The sequence below is a fragment of the Mastomys coucha genome, unplaced genomic scaffold, assembly GCF_008632895.1.
Source record: "Mastomys coucha isolate ucsf_1 unplaced genomic scaffold, UCSF_Mcou_1 pScaffold18, whole genome shotgun sequence".
NCBI lineage: Eukaryota > Metazoa > Chordata > Mammalia > Rodentia > Muridae > Mastomys > Mastomys coucha.
Genome location: NW_022196900.1, coordinates 89,940,503 through 89,957,554, shown reverse-complemented (window position 1 = coordinate 89,957,554; position 17,052 = coordinate 89,940,503). Strand labels below are relative to the sequence as shown.

The 17,052-nt window shown below is 49.0% G+C and overlaps 2 protein-coding genes and 1 long non-coding RNA gene across 4 annotated transcripts in view; 1 reads left to right on the top strand and 2 right to left on the bottom strand.

The window, feature by feature from the left end:
- Positions 1-555: 555 nt before the first annotated feature.
- Positions 556-8,268, bottom strand: Gpn2 (GPN-loop GTPase 2). Of its 2 annotated transcripts, none has more exons than XM_031378978.1 (5): positions 7,728-8,268; positions 6,831-6,987; positions 4,009-4,169; positions 2,353-2,483; positions 556-940 (listed from the first exon to the last, which is right to left on the bottom strand). In XM_031378978.1, the coding sequence occupies exons 1-5, from the start codon at positions 8,136-8,138 to the stop codon at positions 868-870; spliced, it is 933 nt and encodes a 310-aa protein (XP_031234838.1). In that variant the 5' UTR covers positions 8,139-8,268; the 3' UTR covers positions 556-867. The 2 variants fall into 2 exon arrangements, with proteins under 2 accessions (XP_031234838.1, XP_031234839.1); XM_031378979.1 differs by having other exon boundaries at positions 7,797-8,268.
- A 67-nt stretch (positions 8,269-8,335) lies between these two features.
- On the top strand, positions 8,336-9,559 carry LOC116096792. Its single transcript, XR_004121108.1, has 2 exons — positions 8,336-8,432; positions 9,291-9,559. It is a non-coding gene; the product is annotated as an uncharacterized LOC116096792 (long non-coding RNA).
- Gpatch3 (G-patch domain containing 3) overlaps positions 8,701-17,052 on the bottom strand; it is a 9,633-nt gene continuing 1,281 nt past the window's right edge. Inside the window, exons 2-7 of the mRNA XM_031378977.1 lie at positions 14,543-14,964; positions 12,543-12,717; positions 11,811-11,870; positions 10,053-10,174; positions 9,687-9,814; positions 8,701-9,183 (exon numbers count right to left, since the gene is read on the bottom strand). Of these exons, the coding sequence (XP_031234837.1) occupies positions 8,967-9,183; positions 9,687-9,814; positions 10,053-10,174; positions 11,811-11,870; positions 12,543-12,717; positions 14,543-14,964 (1,124 nt within the window). The 3' untranslated portion in view covers positions 8,701-8,966. The remainder of the gene's footprint in view (positions 9,184-9,686; positions 9,815-10,052; positions 10,175-11,810; positions 11,871-12,542; positions 12,718-14,542; positions 14,965-17,052) is intronic.

Here is a 17,052-nt window from a genome sequence, read left to right as displayed (position 1 = left end):
GGCTGGAGAAGTGACTCAGAGGTGACTGCTCTTCCAGAGCTCCTGAGTTCAAATCCCAGCAACCACATGGTGGCTTGCAACTATCTGTAGTGGGATCTGACGCCCTCTTCTGGTGTGTCTGAAGACAGCGACAGTGTACTTACATACATAAAATAAATAAAATCTTTTTAAAAAAAAGGCCCAAATAAGGTCCATGTGAGTGGCCTGCAGATGCTTGAGCTTAAAGCTCACTGTTAGTTAGCACTGAAGAACTGCAAAATCACAAGACGGGAGTCTAGTGCAGAGCTGTAATCTCCTTGAGCCCAGGCTGTGAGCCACTGACCTGAAGAACAAGGGTGTCAGGTAAGGGCATCTGTCATCAAGTCCCTGACAAGTCCAACCCCAGAACTCAGGAGAAAACCAGCTCCAAGTTACCCTGTGACCTGCATACACACGCCTGCCTACCCACGCGTGCACACACACATGCACTCCTGCCTACCCACGCGTACACACACACATGCTTGAGCAGTCCAGACACACACTAAAGAAACGTATTAAAAACAAAGAAACAGACTATTTGGGAGGACAAAGACATTTCTTTGTTCTCCAAATCCCTGGGTCCAGAGGGTTGAAGAAAAGTTTAAAGTTCCAAAAAAATACAAAATAATCTCATATCCTAGCACGCACATCCACTGCAGCCCAAGCAGGGCCATTCCTCAACGTTTGGTTCCTGTCTCCTGGGCCCTGAGCTTGTGGGCACCATGTGGCTTCTTACTCATTAGTTCTCTGCAGGGAGGGAGGTTTCCTCCCAGCCTCCGCTCTGGCTAGACGTGGTGGGTTTGGGTCTCCACCCTGCTGAGTTGTCCACAGCTATCCAGGCCCCATGTGTTACAGCCTCATGGCTTCCTGCTCTGTGGGCTGGTCCGAGGATGCTAAGTACTTCTCCTGGATACCTAGAGTGCTGAGGGAGGTGTGTTAAGGCTTAGATACAGCAGAAGATGGAGGACTGGCCTGGGCACGAATTGCCTGCTGTCTTCTGACGACTACCATCCAAACACATCTCTTTTGCCCCAGTGCCCACAGGTGGGTGTGAGCCACCCCATGCAGCCCTCCCTCGGGGCTCCAGTTCCTTCCCCACACTGACTATGCCAAAGGAGCAGGGAGCACTGGTCTTCCAGCTTGTGTGGCAGACGCTCTAGAGCCAGACCAGGGTGTTCAAATCCTGTCTCCGCTATTCCCTTTTTTTCTCATCTGCAAGGTCACATGAGTCCCTTCCCCCCAACCCCTGGTACCAAGCAGGTGCTCGGTACCTATTGCCACCTCAATTCTTCCTACCAAGGCAAAGAGCTCTCTATTCTTCCTGGGCCACAGGGTCTGTCCCCTCCTTCTGGGACAGAACACAGAAGGGACAATGCTAACACTAGGGACACATGAGCCATAACCTTGGCAGTCTCGTGAGTCATATGTTCTGCTGCCACTACTCCAGACACATATATCTAAATTCCTATCTCCAGCAACCCGGGCAAACACTCTGTCTCTAGAACCATCGACCTAAAGGACAGGCCTTTCCTTCCCGCCTCTCCAACAGTGCCTGACCCAAGGAACACACAAACTGGTCACATCCCCACCCCAAAGGCCCAGCTGCCTTTTATACAGCTCTGGTTGTTCAGCGGTGCCCTCTGCCAGCTCATCTCTTCTGTAGGTAGACCTGTCCCCTCTCCACTCCATGACCGCTCTGTCACTAACTGTTCAACTTCTTCCATAGTTTTCAACCAATACCCCTTTCTCTATTCTCCTTTGTCATTTTTTGAGACAGGCTCTTACTTGTAGCTCAAGTTAGCCTCAAGCTTTTGGTAAGCTTCCTGCCTCGGCTTCCCAACTACAGGTTTACAGGCACGAAACCTCATGCCTGGCTCCTTTTTGCTCTCCCACTACACACCTTATTTAGCAAGACTTTTAAGAGCTCTGCTGCCCCTAATTACACCCACTAAGTGCATTTTCCACACTTACGGGATGGTTCCTAAAATGTGCAGCTCTCAGAAAACCAGGAGGAAGATCAAGACTAACATACACTACACAGGCTGCTGTAGGCCAGCTGGGGTAGAGAGACCCCGTCTCAAAACACCAAAGTAAATAAATCCCTATCCTTGAGCTAATGGCAGAAGGCAAGGATTCTATCCTGGGCTACACCCCAGCGCTCCATTACCAGCCACGCCTCCTTCCCCTTCCTCCAGCACCTCTTTCTCCTTTAAACGTAACACAGACAGCAAACTGAAACTCTTGCACTTCTCCCAGTAGCCCAATGCTATTTCCTTTCGAGCCTTCTGTGTTTGAGGCTCTTCCATTCGTCCTTTCCCTGTTCCCCAAGGATACGAGGAGAAATGGAAATCAGCTCCCATTGCAGCAGACATCATGGCTTCCAGGCTTCGCTGCTCCTGAACCCCAAAACAGTAGCCATTGGCTTTATCCACAGCCTGTAAGACTCGCTGGATGCTGTCCTTGTCCTGAGCAGAGAAGAGAAGTAACTCAATGAGTGAATCAGGTGTGGAGAGCTGAGACCATACCTAATTAGCCTCCTCTAACTCTTCCTATGACAGTTCCACACACACACACCTTCCTTGGCCCAGGACAGCCCTCCATTCCCCAGGGGCCTGGCTAGGCAGATGACAACTACCCAGATTAGAAGGTTAGAAGGTCGGCTCCTCTGTGCAGTGCTTGCCTAGGGCCTTCTCCTATGGGAACCTCCCTACCATCCTAGAAAACCGTCTCACTGTTCTCTTCTTGGGCCAAGCAGCCTTTTAAGGTCAGAAGTCAGTGCAGGTCAATGTCCCTCAGTGTCTGAACAGAACTACTATCAGTGAGCGCACTGATTTTATTTGTCCTGTAACGGTTTCCTCAACCACATACAATAGTGAGAACAGTCCATATATCTCAATGAAACACAGATCAAAATAAGGTGCTCAGCCCTCAGCACAGTGCTAGCAGGGAAAATCCTCGGGCTTGGCACTCTTGTCACACCGCAGGAGCCAAGTGTGGTGTCAAAGCAGTGTTCTCACCCTTCTTAGTGCTTCACCTAAATAATCCAGTTCCTTGTGTTGTGGTGACCCCCAGCCATAAAATTATTTTGTTGCTCCTTCCTAACTGTAATGTTGCTACTGTTATGAACCACAATGTAAACATCTGAAATGGAGGGTACCTGTTATGCAACCTTCAAAGGGGTCACAAAGCCCCAAGCTGAGAATCACCAACTTAGAGGGGAAGTTAGCTCAGGTCTCCACTGCACGAAGGAATCAAAGGCCACATTGTCTCCTGGGTTATCTTTGCTTAAAAAGATGAGACACAGGCTGGAGAGATGGCTCAGTGGTTAAGAGCACCGACTGCTCTTGCAAAGGTCCTGAGTTCAAATCCCAGCAACCACATGGTGGCTCACAACTATCCGTAATGAGATCTGACTCCCTCTTCTGAGGTGTCTGAAGACAACTACAGTGTACTTACATATAATAATAAATAGATCTTAAAAAAAAAAAAAAAAAGGTGAGACATATTGGGTGGTGGTGGTGCATGCCTTTAATCCCAGCACTTGGGAGGCAGAGGCAGGCAATCTCTGAGTTCGAGGCCAGCCTGGTCTACAGAGTGAGTTCAGGATAGCCAGGGCTACACAGAGAAAGCCTGTCTCAAAAAACCAAAAAACAACAACAAAAAAAGATGAAAGACATGGAGGTCTTGGGCTACTCTGCAAACTCAACACAGCCACTGAGCTAAAATGGACCCCCTGGTGGCGGGTCACCTTGCTGATGACTGTCTGGACTCACTCATGTTCATTCACACATGGGAGGAAACATGAGAAAACAGAGAGGCGCCTGGTGGCTCAGAATCAGCCGGACTGAGGTCTGCTCTTTGCTTTTTACTGGAATCACTGCTCCTGGTCCTGAAAGCAAACCAAGGACAGACCCAGGACATCAAATCTCTCTATGTTCTCGGCATGTCAGAGCTGCAGGCACAGGGAAGAGATCTCTTACTGTCCAATACCTGGATGTTCAGAGGGATGAAAGAGACCAGGCTGTAGTCTTCGATGAGCTGTACTAGCTTCTCATTGAGCTGTCGGTAGTGACTGAAGAAAGGGTCTGAGGCCAGGTGGTCAAGCAGGTAGGAGAGGTCCAGGACTTCAGTGTAGTAGTCCAGGTTGAAGGCTGAAGAGAGAAACCAGAGTTAGAAACTGCCGACACCAGGCTAAAGGCCTCAGGACTGGGGCAGCTGAGGGCACAGCTCAGCTCAGACATGTTTAGCATTTTTAAGGCCTTTTGGGTTCTATCCCTAGCACCTTAAGAGGAATTAAAACCACCAACCAGGGTTGGGGATTTAGCTCAGTGGTAAAGCCCAGGGTTCGGTCCTCAGCTCTTGGGGGTTGAGGGTCAAAACCAATTGACTTGAACAGAACAGGCAGTGGAGAGCTAGCCTGGACTACAGTACTATGAGAGATGAGAGACCCAAAGCCTGGGACTGTGCCTTCTTTGTCATTATTTCTCTGAGACAGTGGCTCACACCTCCGCTCTGGCTAGCCTGCCACTCACCGTGTGAGCTGCCCCAGACTGGCTCTCACAGCTAATCTGCCTCAGCCTCTGTGTGCTGAGGGTAAGGGCACAAGATGCATGCCGACCCACATTACTCACATTTACTAAGACACCTGCTGTTGCAGTGACATGATGTTACTAAAAAGAGGGGGACTGTCAGGCGGTGGTGGTGCACACCTTTAATACCAGCGCTTGGGAGGTAGAGGCAGGTGGATCTCTGGAGTTTGAGGCCAGCCTGGTCTACAAAGCAAGTTCCAGGATAGTCAGGACTACACAGAGAAACCCTGCCTCAAAACAAACACACACACACACACACACAAGAGAAATACTCTCTTGATCTGATGGCATAGGCTGGTAATCCCAGGTATAAGAGCAGGCAAGTTACTAGGGTTAGAAATCAAGGCTGGGTTGGCCAGATGGCTCAGCGGGTAAGAGCACTGACTGTTCTTCCCGAAGGTCCTGAGTTCGGATCCCACCAACCACATGGTGGCTCACAACCACCTGTAATGAGATCTGACACCCTCTTCTGGTGCGTCTGAAGACAACTACAGCGTATTATGCTGAAGCGAGCGGGGCCGTCAATTCCCAGCAACCACATGATGGCTCACAGCCATCTGTACAGCTACAGCGTACTCATACACATACAATAAAATAAATCTTAAAAAAAAAAAAGAAGTTCAAGGCTGCCTAGACTACATAGTAAATTTAAGGTCAGTCTAGGCAATTTAGTGAGACCCTAATTAAAACGCATGTGCTGAGATTGCCCATGCACACTGACACTTGGAGCCAATCCTGAGGTCAATCTCTGCGACCCACACAGGAGAAGGAGAAAAACAACTCCATACAAGCACATTCTCCTCCTCGCCCCCAATAAATGAATAAACTTAATTTAAAGGGGCAGCATCTCCATAGGTAGGTCACAACCCCTGTACTTCAGCTTCAGGGCCCAGCCGGCCTCTTTTGACCTCTGTGTATCACACAACATGCTGGTCCTGATCCCACTCCTGCCTTCCTCTCCCAAGTGCTGCGATTACAGACACGTACCACTGCACCTGGCTGAAAGGCTGGATTTCATCTACCACTTATGAGGCAGCCATGTGGACAGGAACTTTTGGAACTGTGAGGACTAAGGCTTGTATAGCCATCACCTCATTTGTACACAGAAACAGCCGGCCAATGGCTGTACACAACACCAGTGTCAAACAGGTACTGAGAGCTATGCTTAGTCCCTGCTTCATGAAGCCTGGTCAGACCCAGGGCCTTAGCATACATACTGGAAGGACTGAGTAGATGCTGGTCAAACTGCATCGCTGTTCAGTCCAGCAGCAAGGCCTCTTGGGTAAGGCACCTTCCCTTCCTGGCCAGTTCCCTAAGGTAGGACCAGAGCAGATGCTCCAATATCAGGCTTTCTATGTATAGTTTCCTAATAAAAAGAGAAAGCGCTGGGCAGTGGTGGCGCACGCCTTTAATCCCAGCACTACGGAGGCAGAGGCAGGTGGATTTCTGAGTTTGAGGCCAGCCTGGTCTACAGAGTGAGTTCCAGGACAGCCAGGGCTATACAGAGAAACCCTGTCTCAGAAAAATGGGGAAAAAAAAAAGGGAAAGCGCACCTGGTAGCCACTGGGCTGTGGCCAGCTGCCCCCAGGATGAGCCGAGAGACCCGGCTGACATCCCCATGTCCTCACCAGGAGGCAAGGTCACGTCCATGTCATTTTCCCAGCCTCCCTCCCTGCTCTCCTGCAGACATCAGCTTTCTTCCTTTATAACTTCAGAGTTTAAGGAGCCCACACTATGAGCACAGCAAAGAATCTGGCAGAAAAATATGCTGGCCATGGCGACACTACCCAACTCCCCTTGCCATGAGAGGACACAGGGGTAAGGAAGCCATCTACAAGCCAGACTCCACGTATACTGTGTCTAGGTCTTAAGACTTCCCACCCTCTAGAACAAGAATAAATGTCCATTGTTTTAGCCACCAGGTTGACGGTAGTTTCATTATAACAGCTCAGACTACGCCAGTACTTTGCCTCTACTCTATAGGCTAGAACAGTTACCCAAAAGTCAGGGTGCCATGGTCTCCCTCAGAGCAGTGAACCGTGATCCACTTCCTTCAGCCAGCCGCTGTCCTACCATCCGTTTTAATCCCTTTAACGCCTCATCTGTAGCACTTATCTCCCTCTCCAAATCAACTGCAGCATCTGGCACAACGCACATAACAAATGACCAGAAGTCAGGAAGGCAGCGAGGCAGCTCCCTTCACGCTGCAGGCAGGTCTCTTACCCAGCTTCCCGTAATGCTCGATAAGGTCCATCTTGGAGAGGAGGTTGACGTGGGGCAGCTCCACGTGCAGCATGGTGGCCAGGGAGGTACACAGTACTGAGATGAACTTGGCCGGGTCTGTACAGTAGTGAGAATCCACAAGGTGGACAGCAGTCAGCTGTGAGCAGAAGGAGCAGGGTGAGAGGAAGACTGACCAGCGTGGAAGGAAACTTCTGGGCCCACGTCTCCCTTGCGAGACTGCCTACGGATGCAGTGTATCCTTCCTCAGTACTGTTCTATTTCCTTGATGTGTGTGCTTGAGACAGGGTTTTATGGCCTGGAAGTCACGATCTTTCTGCCTCCACACACCAAGTGCTGGGGCTACAGGCCCGAGACACTGTCCCTGCCTCTTGTATTTAATTCTAATAACACCATGTCCTCCTCTCAGAAGATATGGAGCAATTTTACCACTTTGTCCTTCCTACTATTTATTCTGGGGACCAAGCCCAGGGACTATGGTCTCTGCTTGTTAGACAAGATCTCTACCAATGAGCTAAATAAATCTCCAACACCTCTTCCAAGGTCTCTTAGAGTCCCGGCAGTGGGCAAAGGGTTCGATACTCTTTCATTACACTTCTGCACACTGACTAAACAATCGCTAAAGCCACTTTGTGTAATCACTTCCACTGCTTTTTAAAAATCCTCAATTGAGAGCTAACACATTCATTTTAGAGTTGACAAAACTGAGTGAAAGGACTTCCCCAGACCATAAAATGAGTTAGGGGCAGGGCTAGAATTCTATCTCAGAGGCTTTAGCTCTGCTTCATACACAGCCCCTATCTCGCAGTGTACTTGGGGGGCGTGGCACCTATCCGCCTCCCTCTCTCAGGAACTCCATCTGCCCGACCCAAGACACACCCTGAGGTCCCACTGAGCCATCTGGGAAAAGATGCTTCGAAGGGCGGTGTGGTGCGTGCAGAGCTCCACCTGGCCGGGGCAGTCGAAGAGAAAGTAGTGGCCTCGCAGGGGCTCTAGCTTGGCGCGCAGCCAGTCCAGGTTGGCTTCCAGGTACTCCATGCAGTAGAGCAGGCCACCGTTAGGCCCCAGGCGCAGCGCGTCCATCACGTCTCCCAGACCCACCAGCTCGCCCACGTCCACGGCACACTCATAAGGCAGCCCTTCGTTGGCTGGGTCCAGGTTTACCACCGCCACGCGCCGCCCTAGCGCTCGCAGAAACTCACTCATGCCCAGGCAGTACGTGGTCTTCCCCGAGCCCGGGGGCCCGATCACAGCCTGCCCGAAGGCCGTAGTCAGGGGGGCCCCCGCCATGGGTGGAGCAGGCAGCCCACCGGCGCCTCCCTAAGTAAACTAAGGAAACCCAAGCAGGAAAACGAACAAACTACCCGGCAAGGAAGGGAAAAGCCCCAACTTCCGGATTCCGCCGGAACTTGTCTGGAGAGGAAGTCCCGCCCATACGACCACGTCATAGGCTGTGGTCACGCAGCCGCACATCTCCCGCCGCTGTGTCTTAAGATTTCCCCAGGCTTCACTAAGGCAGGTTTCCATGCCGGGGAAACTGGTTTATTCTCGAGCAGATCGGTCCCTAGCCAGAGGATAGAGGTGGTAAGGGGCCGCCGACGCTCTCGGATCAATTCCCTGGTCTCTTTTCCTGCTTCATGGAACTCTTCTTTAGACAACCCCCAAGACCGACTTGACTGGGCCACAGGCAGTCCAGATCTTCAGTGTTCTGGGGCAAACCCAAACAAGCACTAGGATTTGGAGGCCAAGGAAAGGCCTTTAGGCATAAACTCCACAGGAGACAGAAGGGCTTTTTTTTTTTTTTTTTTTTTTTTTTTTTTTTGGTTTTTCGAGACAGGGTTTCTCTGAGTAGCCCTGGTTGTCCTGGAACTCACTTTGTAGACCAGGCTGGCCTCGAACTCAGAAATCCACCTGCCTCTGGCTCCCAATTAAAGGCGTGTGCCTCCACCGCCTGGCCAGAAGGGCTTTTTGTGAAATCATCTTTGAGGTAGAGAAACAGTGAGCCTGCTACACAGACTGCTACTCCCAGGCTCTTGGCTGCTTCAAAGGTCCACACGGCAAGATCCGGGTAGAGAGCTATGTCCCTGCAGCAGAGTGATCCTGGCCAAGGACTTAGGCTCACTCAGGCTCTGAAGGTCTGTCCAAGGCATAGCTAGAACCCTTCACAAAAATCGTATCTGTCCGAAACTTCATGCTGGTGGGTGGCTGGCGCCGGAGCAAGGACTCCCTCTGGTCTTGGGGCAGAGGCTCATCATAGATTGTGGAAATGAGCCCCAAGCCAGTTCCACGGGGCCTCTTCAGTTGCCCAAATGGCTGTAACTTCTCTCCATGGTATCTGGATAAAACAGGGCTCTTGGTGAGAAGGCTGCTCTCTTCAAACTCCAGTAAAGAGGTTGGCAAGAGACGGGAAGTAACTAGTACATGTCTTGTTTGTCCTACCAGAAGGGTCTCGTGCTGATAGCGCCTGAACCAGGGCAAGGCAAACATCCCCAAGCCATACCTCCAACACCAAAGACAAAGCTTTCTCTCCGAATTCTGCTCTCCAGCCTCTGGAGAGCTGTGTCAACTATCAGGAACCTGGGGATTTTCATTCCCACAACAGACTTATCAAGCCAAACTCAGACTTGAGGAAATGACTTCCCTAAGGGCTCCATGATCCTTTTAAGTTGTGGGACTGGGTTTAAAATGAAAATAAAGGACAGTGTCATCTACTTCTACATCTGCTATGGTGCTGTTCATTTAGGGGTGCCCACACCCACCCCAAAAGCAATGGCAAGAGAGAAACCAAATAGCAGCACAGCTGGATTATGACCTGGGGAGTCCCTCAGATGCACTTACCCCAATCCACGCCTGCATCTAGGGTGCTGGCCATCCCCATCCAGGGCCTCAGGCACCCCAGAGCACCTGCTACCCAGGCCCTGGCCTTCAGCCCAGCCCTGGCGCTCCATCACCTTCCGGCCAATACCCTGCAAAGGAAGCAGTGAGAGTCCGGAGAAGTGGCTCAAGTGTGGCGGCTGGGGCAGGAGATTTGAGTGCGAGGTCAGGCTGGGCTCCATGTGAGACCCTGCCTCAAAGGATGTAAGGGGTGTAAGGAGAGGAAGGAATGGAGGGAAGGGAAGACAGAAGAAGGGAGAGGGGACATGTTCCCTGGAGCACGAGCAACGGAGGAAGAGGGAACGGCATCGTGGTTAACCATGCTTTTACCTTGGTGTGGCGCTCAAAGGTACCGACTTGGCGACCTATCACAGAGCCATCTTCCTGACCCTCACGGAGTCTCCGCTCCAGGCGCATCTGGACAGAGTCACGGGCGTCCTTGTCTCCACCATCTGAGGGAACACAACCCATTCTGTAAAAGGGTCCCTCTTCCCAGGAGGATGAGGTTCCTGGGGTCCCCTCACAAGATTCCTGATTCATTTTCATAATGTCTTATAGAATCTCTTTTAGGAGCTTGGGGGCTCAACAAGAACAGGAACCACAGCTCTCTTCTTCCAGTTGAGGGACCGGGCAGAAAAGTCAAAGAATGACATGGATGAAGTCAGAAGTCAGGTTACTGGCTCAGCAGTCAGAGTGTAATGATCCTCTATAGGACCTGGGTTCATTTCCCAGCATGTACTAGGCAGCTCACAACTGTCTGTAGCTCCAGTTCCAGGGGATCTGATGCCGTCTATGCACTCCAAGGGCACCAGGCACATGGTATACTTATATGCAGGCAAAACACACAGTCATATAAGACAAAAATAATAAATCTCAGCAGGGCATGGTGGTGGCATACGCCTTTAATTCCAGCACTTGGGAGGCAGAGGCAGGCGGATTTCTGAGTTTGAGGCCAGCCTGGTCTACAGAATAAGCTCCAGGAGAGCCAGGGCTATACAGAGAAACCCAGTCTTGAAAAAACAAAACAAACAAAAACAACAACAACAACAACAACAAAAATCCTATCTAAAAAAGGGCAAGGAATCATGGAATCCATCTTTAATGCCAGCATTTGGGAGGCAGGAGGAGGATGGATGTCTGACTTTGAGGCCACTTTGTTTCTCACTTCAGAATTATGAGTTGACCAAAAGCCAAGCTTCTAACTACTTAGAGCCTATTCACCCAGAGCCCACAGAGGGGTGTCCCCACAGGCTAGCCTCAGAGAGAGGATCAAGGGTCTGCCGACCATCAGCACTCAAACTCAACTGCAGGTAGTGAGTCCTCTCAGGTAGAGATGGTGAGAACAGTCGGCCTTTCTACAGGTTCTGCGCCTGCAGATCCAAGCAGTATAAAACTACTCAGAAAACAACTGCATCTGCACCAACACGCAAGACTCCCTGTGTCCATCATTATTCCCTAAGTACAATTTCAGAGCATCCATAGTCTACAGATAGTTTGTTGGTTCCTTCTGAGCTAGGATCTTCCTGTACCCCAGGATGGCCTCAAACTTGCAACTAGCACATTTCACTTCTCCAGTGCAGGAATCCCAAGTATACATTATACCACCATAGCTGGTGAGTCATTATTTTTTTTCCCCTGGTGCTGGAATTGAACCCAGGGCCTGACATAGGTTAGGAAAATACCAGTGAGCTGTAGCCCCAGCCCCTGATAACTTTGTTTTTGTTTTTCAAAACAGGGTTTCTTTGTGTAGCCCCAGATGCCCTGGAACTCACTTTGTAAAACAGGCTAGTCTCAAACTCACAAAGACCTGGCTGTCTCTGCTAGGTTTACACGTATTCACCACCACTGCCTGGCAATAATTTTCTTGAGGGAGATTATTTTAAGTATGCATGAGGCCATGTGTAGGTCTAAGCAAATATTCTACCACTGTGTAAGAAAGCATCTGCTGCAGATTTTGGTGTCCATGGGGGTTCTAGAACCATTTCCCTTGAGCATACTGACAATGAGTGTACAGTGGGTTGCCCCTGTACTTGGCCTCTGACAAGCAGGTGTGGCTAGCATACAGGACTGCCACCCCTTGCTCCGTACCTCTGTCATAGTAGACACTCATGTCCACGTCCCAGTCATCGGCTGTCTGCTCATCAAAATCTACAAGGACAAAAGCATGCAGAGGCATGGGTTAGTGACTCAGAGTTCTTTGGTCCTTGGGCTAGGACAAACTAAAAATGCTCTGCTACCAAACTCTATGTCCCACCCCAATGACTCCTAGATGTGTTTCAAGCTAAATCTAGAGTTAGACAGATTTTCCAGATTCTAGTCCACAATTCCTCATTCCAAAATAGGAAGACCATTCTGCATTTATATAGGAGGGAAGCCATTTCCTAGCTTTTTTTAGGCTGTCAGGAAATCCATCATGTGGAGCAGAGACCCCCAACCTTAGTTTGACAGCCCCTGCCTGGGCACCAACCTAATGGTCTGGGTCCTAAACATCCCCTGTGTCCCCAGACCCACATGTTAAAGGCTTAGTCCCAGGTAAAGTGTAAAGTAACGGGAGATTTAAGAGGTGGAGCTTCATTCATGCCCTCAAAAGGGACTATGAAACCCAAGTTCCTTCTTCCTTTGCTCTCCTTTGCACCCCAGCTGTGAGGTGAACAGGCTTCCTGCGTCACGGGCTCCAACTATAATGTGCAGAGTCACCACAGGCAGAAGACGACTGCCACGCCTTGAGGCCTCCAAACTGAGCCAACCCTCTTCTCTTTAGGAGTTAATCCATCTCCAGCATTGTCCCAGCAACCACACCCAACTGCTACCTGCCCTTACCGCCTTCCTCCTCCTGCCAGAACTGAGCGTCGGTGTAGAACACGAGGCCAGAGCCCCCCTTTTCCCACTTGAGCTCAATCTCCTCCTCGAAGAGCCGCTCTGTAGTCCGCTCCTGCCCGGTCACATCCTCATGTAGAGCTTCATGTCGCTCCCACTCCTCACCCCGGTCATCGTCCTGGGAGAAGGGGAAGGAGAGGTGACCTGTATCTGACTTCCTAAAAGGAAGGAGTCTCTGGGCCCCGAGGGGACCTCGCAAGTGTAACTTGAGGAGGCAGCATATGTAGACCTTAAAGCCCTACCACCCTGCTCACTCATGTTCTGTGCTTTTGGCCAGGCAGTTCCTCCCGACTCCCTTTGCTTCTCTACTTGGTTACAGCCTCATGCTGAGTTCTACAGCCTACACAGAGCCCACTGAACAACAGCTCCCTCACCAGTGGTATTAATCAGTATATGACATCTAAGCCTTTCTCAACTGTGTCATAAAAAAGAAGGGACAGAACAAGTGTCATCTCCTATAACTGGGCTCCTGTGAGGTAAGTGCCATGACTCCCATTTTACAGGAGGGAGCCTAGGTTCAGACATAAGGTGATTTGCCCACGACATTACGCCAGGGACAGTGGAACCAGCAGGCAAAGCCAGGCTGTCACCCCACACAGCCAGGCTGTCACCCCACACAGCCAGGCTGTCACCCCACAGCTCTTCTGTGCTTTTTCCTTTCAACATTCAGGTTCTTTAAGGACAGGAAATGGACAGGAGAATAACTTTAGAACTGAGTACTAATCCTTGCTACAATGTGCTTAACTGCCCTTGTAGAATGTCAGCAAGATTCTTGGATTGACTCCTCAGGGTCCCATCCTGATTAAACTCTAAGGTGTTAGAGGAATCAAAGCTGCAGAGCTGGGAAGACGGTAAGTCCAGGTATCAGGTGCAGTCAGAAGGGACGATACCAGAGCTCAAAATCTCAACCAACCAATGAGTGATAAAAGGCTTCACAACAGATTCCATCTCACTTGCTTCATGGAGAAAGGAAAGGAAAAAGTAATGTCTATTTTGGTGACAATGTTAAGACTGGAGGCTGATGCTCAGTGTGCTGACTTGAGGGACTAGAGACCCACAAGGGCTGGGGGCTGGAGAGAGAGAGTAAGTAAGATATATAGAATAGGGCTGGCGAGATGGCTCAGCGGGTAAGAGCACTGACTGCTCTTCCAAAGGTCCTGAGTTCGGATCCCAGCAACCACACGGTGGCTCACAACCACCCGTAAAGAGATCTAATGCCCTCTTCTGGTGTGTCTGAAGACAGCTACAGTGAATTACACCAGAGCAAGCAAACCAGAGCGAGTGGGGCTGGCAGAGGTCCTGAGTTCAATTCCAAGCAGCCACATACATGATAGCTCACAGCCATCTGTATAGCTACAGTGTACTCATACACATAAAATAAATAAAATAAATCTTTAAAAAAAAAAAGATGTAAGAGATAGGAGTAAGTATATATATAGATAGTAAGTATGTAGAGAAAGAATAGTAGTAAGTATGTACAGAGATAGATATAGATATAGATATAGATAGATAGATATAGATAGAATTAGAGGTAAGAATAAGATTTAGGAGTAAGTATGTAGAATTAGGGCTGGTGATGGGTTAGGAGAGATTTAGGAGTAAGTATGTAGAATTGGGGCTGGTAATGGGATAGGAGAGAAGATGTAGATATAGAAGTAAGATGTAAGGACAGATGTAAGATATAGAATTAGGAATAAGTATGTAACTAATAAGATGTAAGTAGTAATAAGTAAGACGTAAGAAGGAGATATAGAAGAATATAAAAGAAGCTAGCTAGAGAAGAAGTAAAAATGAAGGTTCCTGATTAAACTGCATGGAGAAGGGCTCGGTGTTTGCCTCCTTATTTCCACTGGATGGGTAAGGCGGCCGACAGGTAAGCATTCCACCAAATGAGCTCCAAACCCAGCCGTGGCCTGGCCTCTGCAAAGTGCTACACTACTTACATCTTCTGAGCCAGACTCCTCTTCCTCTTGCTGCCCTTCATTCTCAGGTTCATGGAAGGAGCTTGCGGCTGGATCTTCCAAGCAGGTTCCCTGAGGGATCTCTTCCCCTTCTGCTGTGTACACATGCTCTTCTTGCTCCACAGTCTCTGAGTCCTCATACAGAAAGGGCACATTGCCATAGCGCCGGGAGGAGCCGGTCTTGGGGAACTGGAGTTGTAGCTGGGTAATGATTCGAGGTGGTAGACGGCAGGACCGGATCAACTCTAAAAAGACCCGCAGAGGGGTACCCACGTTGCCATTAGGCATCAGCACTGGTGGATTCAGCTCCGGGAGCTGCCTCAGGTCGTCCAGAGTAAAAGCTTCATTCACCGCCCTTCGACTCCGTAGCTCCTTCCGGGTCTTAAAGGGAAAGGACCCCAGATCTGAGGGAGGAGGGAAAAGATGTTAAAGCCCTATATGATTTTTAGCAATATTCAAGCCAGAAGTAAATCACAGTTTCAATCTGTTTCCTATTAGACATGGTGGTATCTATGAGGTCAACACACTCAAGAAAGTGAGGTAGGAGGATCTTGAATTAGAGGCCAGTTGGCTAAAATATAGTAAGACTTATTTCTTTAAAAGTAAAAGGCGGAGGGCTGGAGAGATGGCTCAGCGGTTAAGAGCACTGACTGCTCTTCCAAAGGTCCTGAGTTCAATTCCCAGCAACCACATGGTAGCTCACAACCTTCTGTAATGGGATCCAATGTCCTCTTCTGGTGTGTCTGAAGACAGCAACAATGTACTTACATATATAAAATAAATAAATAAATCTTTGAAAATAAAAGGCTAGGGCTGGTGGGATGGCTCAGCGGGTAAGAGCACCAACTGCTCTTCTGAAGGTCCTGAGTTCACATCCCAGCAACCACATGGTGGCTCACAACCACCTGCATGTGAGACCTGACGCCCTCTTCTGGTGTGTCGGAAGACAGCTACAGTGTACTTATTTATAATAATAAATAAATCTTTGGGCCTGAGCGAACAGGGCGGACCAGAGAGAGCAGAGGTCCTAAAAATCAATTCCCAACAACCAGATGAAAGCTCACAACCATCTGTACAGCTACAGTGTATACTCATATGCATAAAATAAATAAGAAGTCTTTAAAAAAAAAAGGCTAACAGGATGAACGTACTACAAGTTGTTCTCTGACCTCCACACTAGTGTCATGTGTATCCTCTACCCCTACAAATAAATGTAACCCTAACACAATTTGTTTGTGCATATGCCTAGGTGTATATTCCTAGACGAATACACAAATTTCTTCAACACTTGCTTCCCAACGATCAGCTTTTATTGGTACTAGGATAGAACCATTACCTCTCAACTATATTCTGATCCTGAGCTGTCACATACTGTACATTTCTGGTTTTCCAGACACAAATGATTTTTTTAATGTGCACTGATTGGTGTTTTGCCTATATGGGTATGTGTTGGATCCACTGGAATTGGAGTTACAGATAGTGAGCTGCCATGTGGGTGCTGGGAATTGAACCCAGGTCCTATGGAAGAGCAGCCAATGCTCAGCTATCTCTCCAGCCCTAATTTCTTTACTACAGTTTGTTTCTTTATTGTGTGTGCACATTACAGTGCACCTATGGAGGCCAAGATATAGCTTGCTGGAGTTACTTCTCTCCTTCTACTATGTGGGTCCTGAGATCCAAGTCAAGTCTTCACAGTGGGCAGCAAGCACCCTTACTCGATAAGCAATCTTTCTTAGTAGCAGCAGGATTGTTTTGATAAGTCCATAAGAAAATGATGGACTGATAAGATATGGTGGCATACGCTTATAATCGCAGTATAGGAGACATAGGCAGGAGCCCAAGGTTATTTCTTTTGTTTATTTATTTTTGAGGCAGACCCTGTCTGGTCTGAAACTAGACATGTAAACCAGGCTGGCCTTGAACATAGAAATTTGCTTGCTTCTCTTGGGATTAAAGGGGTTAACTACCACACCTGGTTCAAAGTCATTGGAACTTTCATAGAGTTTGAGGCTAGCACAGACTACACGAGAGAGACACACAGAGAGGCAGCTCATGCAGTATGCCTTGATAAGACATTGCTCTTAGAGACTCTCCTTAAGCCATAACCTGCATGCGCACTCGCACGTGCACATTCACACACACATATGCACAACTCTTTCTATGAAGCCAGCTGCTCAGCAACTGTCCAACCCTGAGCTGATACCAGTTTTTCATTTTTATTTTATGTTATTTTTTTAAAAAAAGATTTACTTATTTTATGTATATGAGTACACACTACAGATAGTTGTGAGCCTTCATCTAGTCGTTGGGAATTGACTTTTAGGACCTCTGCTCGCTCTGGTCAGCCCCACATGTTCCATTCAACCCCACTTGCTTCTGCCCAAAGATGATCTCATTACAGATGGTTCTGAGCCACCATGTGGTTGCTGGGATTTGATCTCAGGCCCTTTGGAAGAGCAGTTGGTGCTCTTACCCACTGAGCCATCTCACCA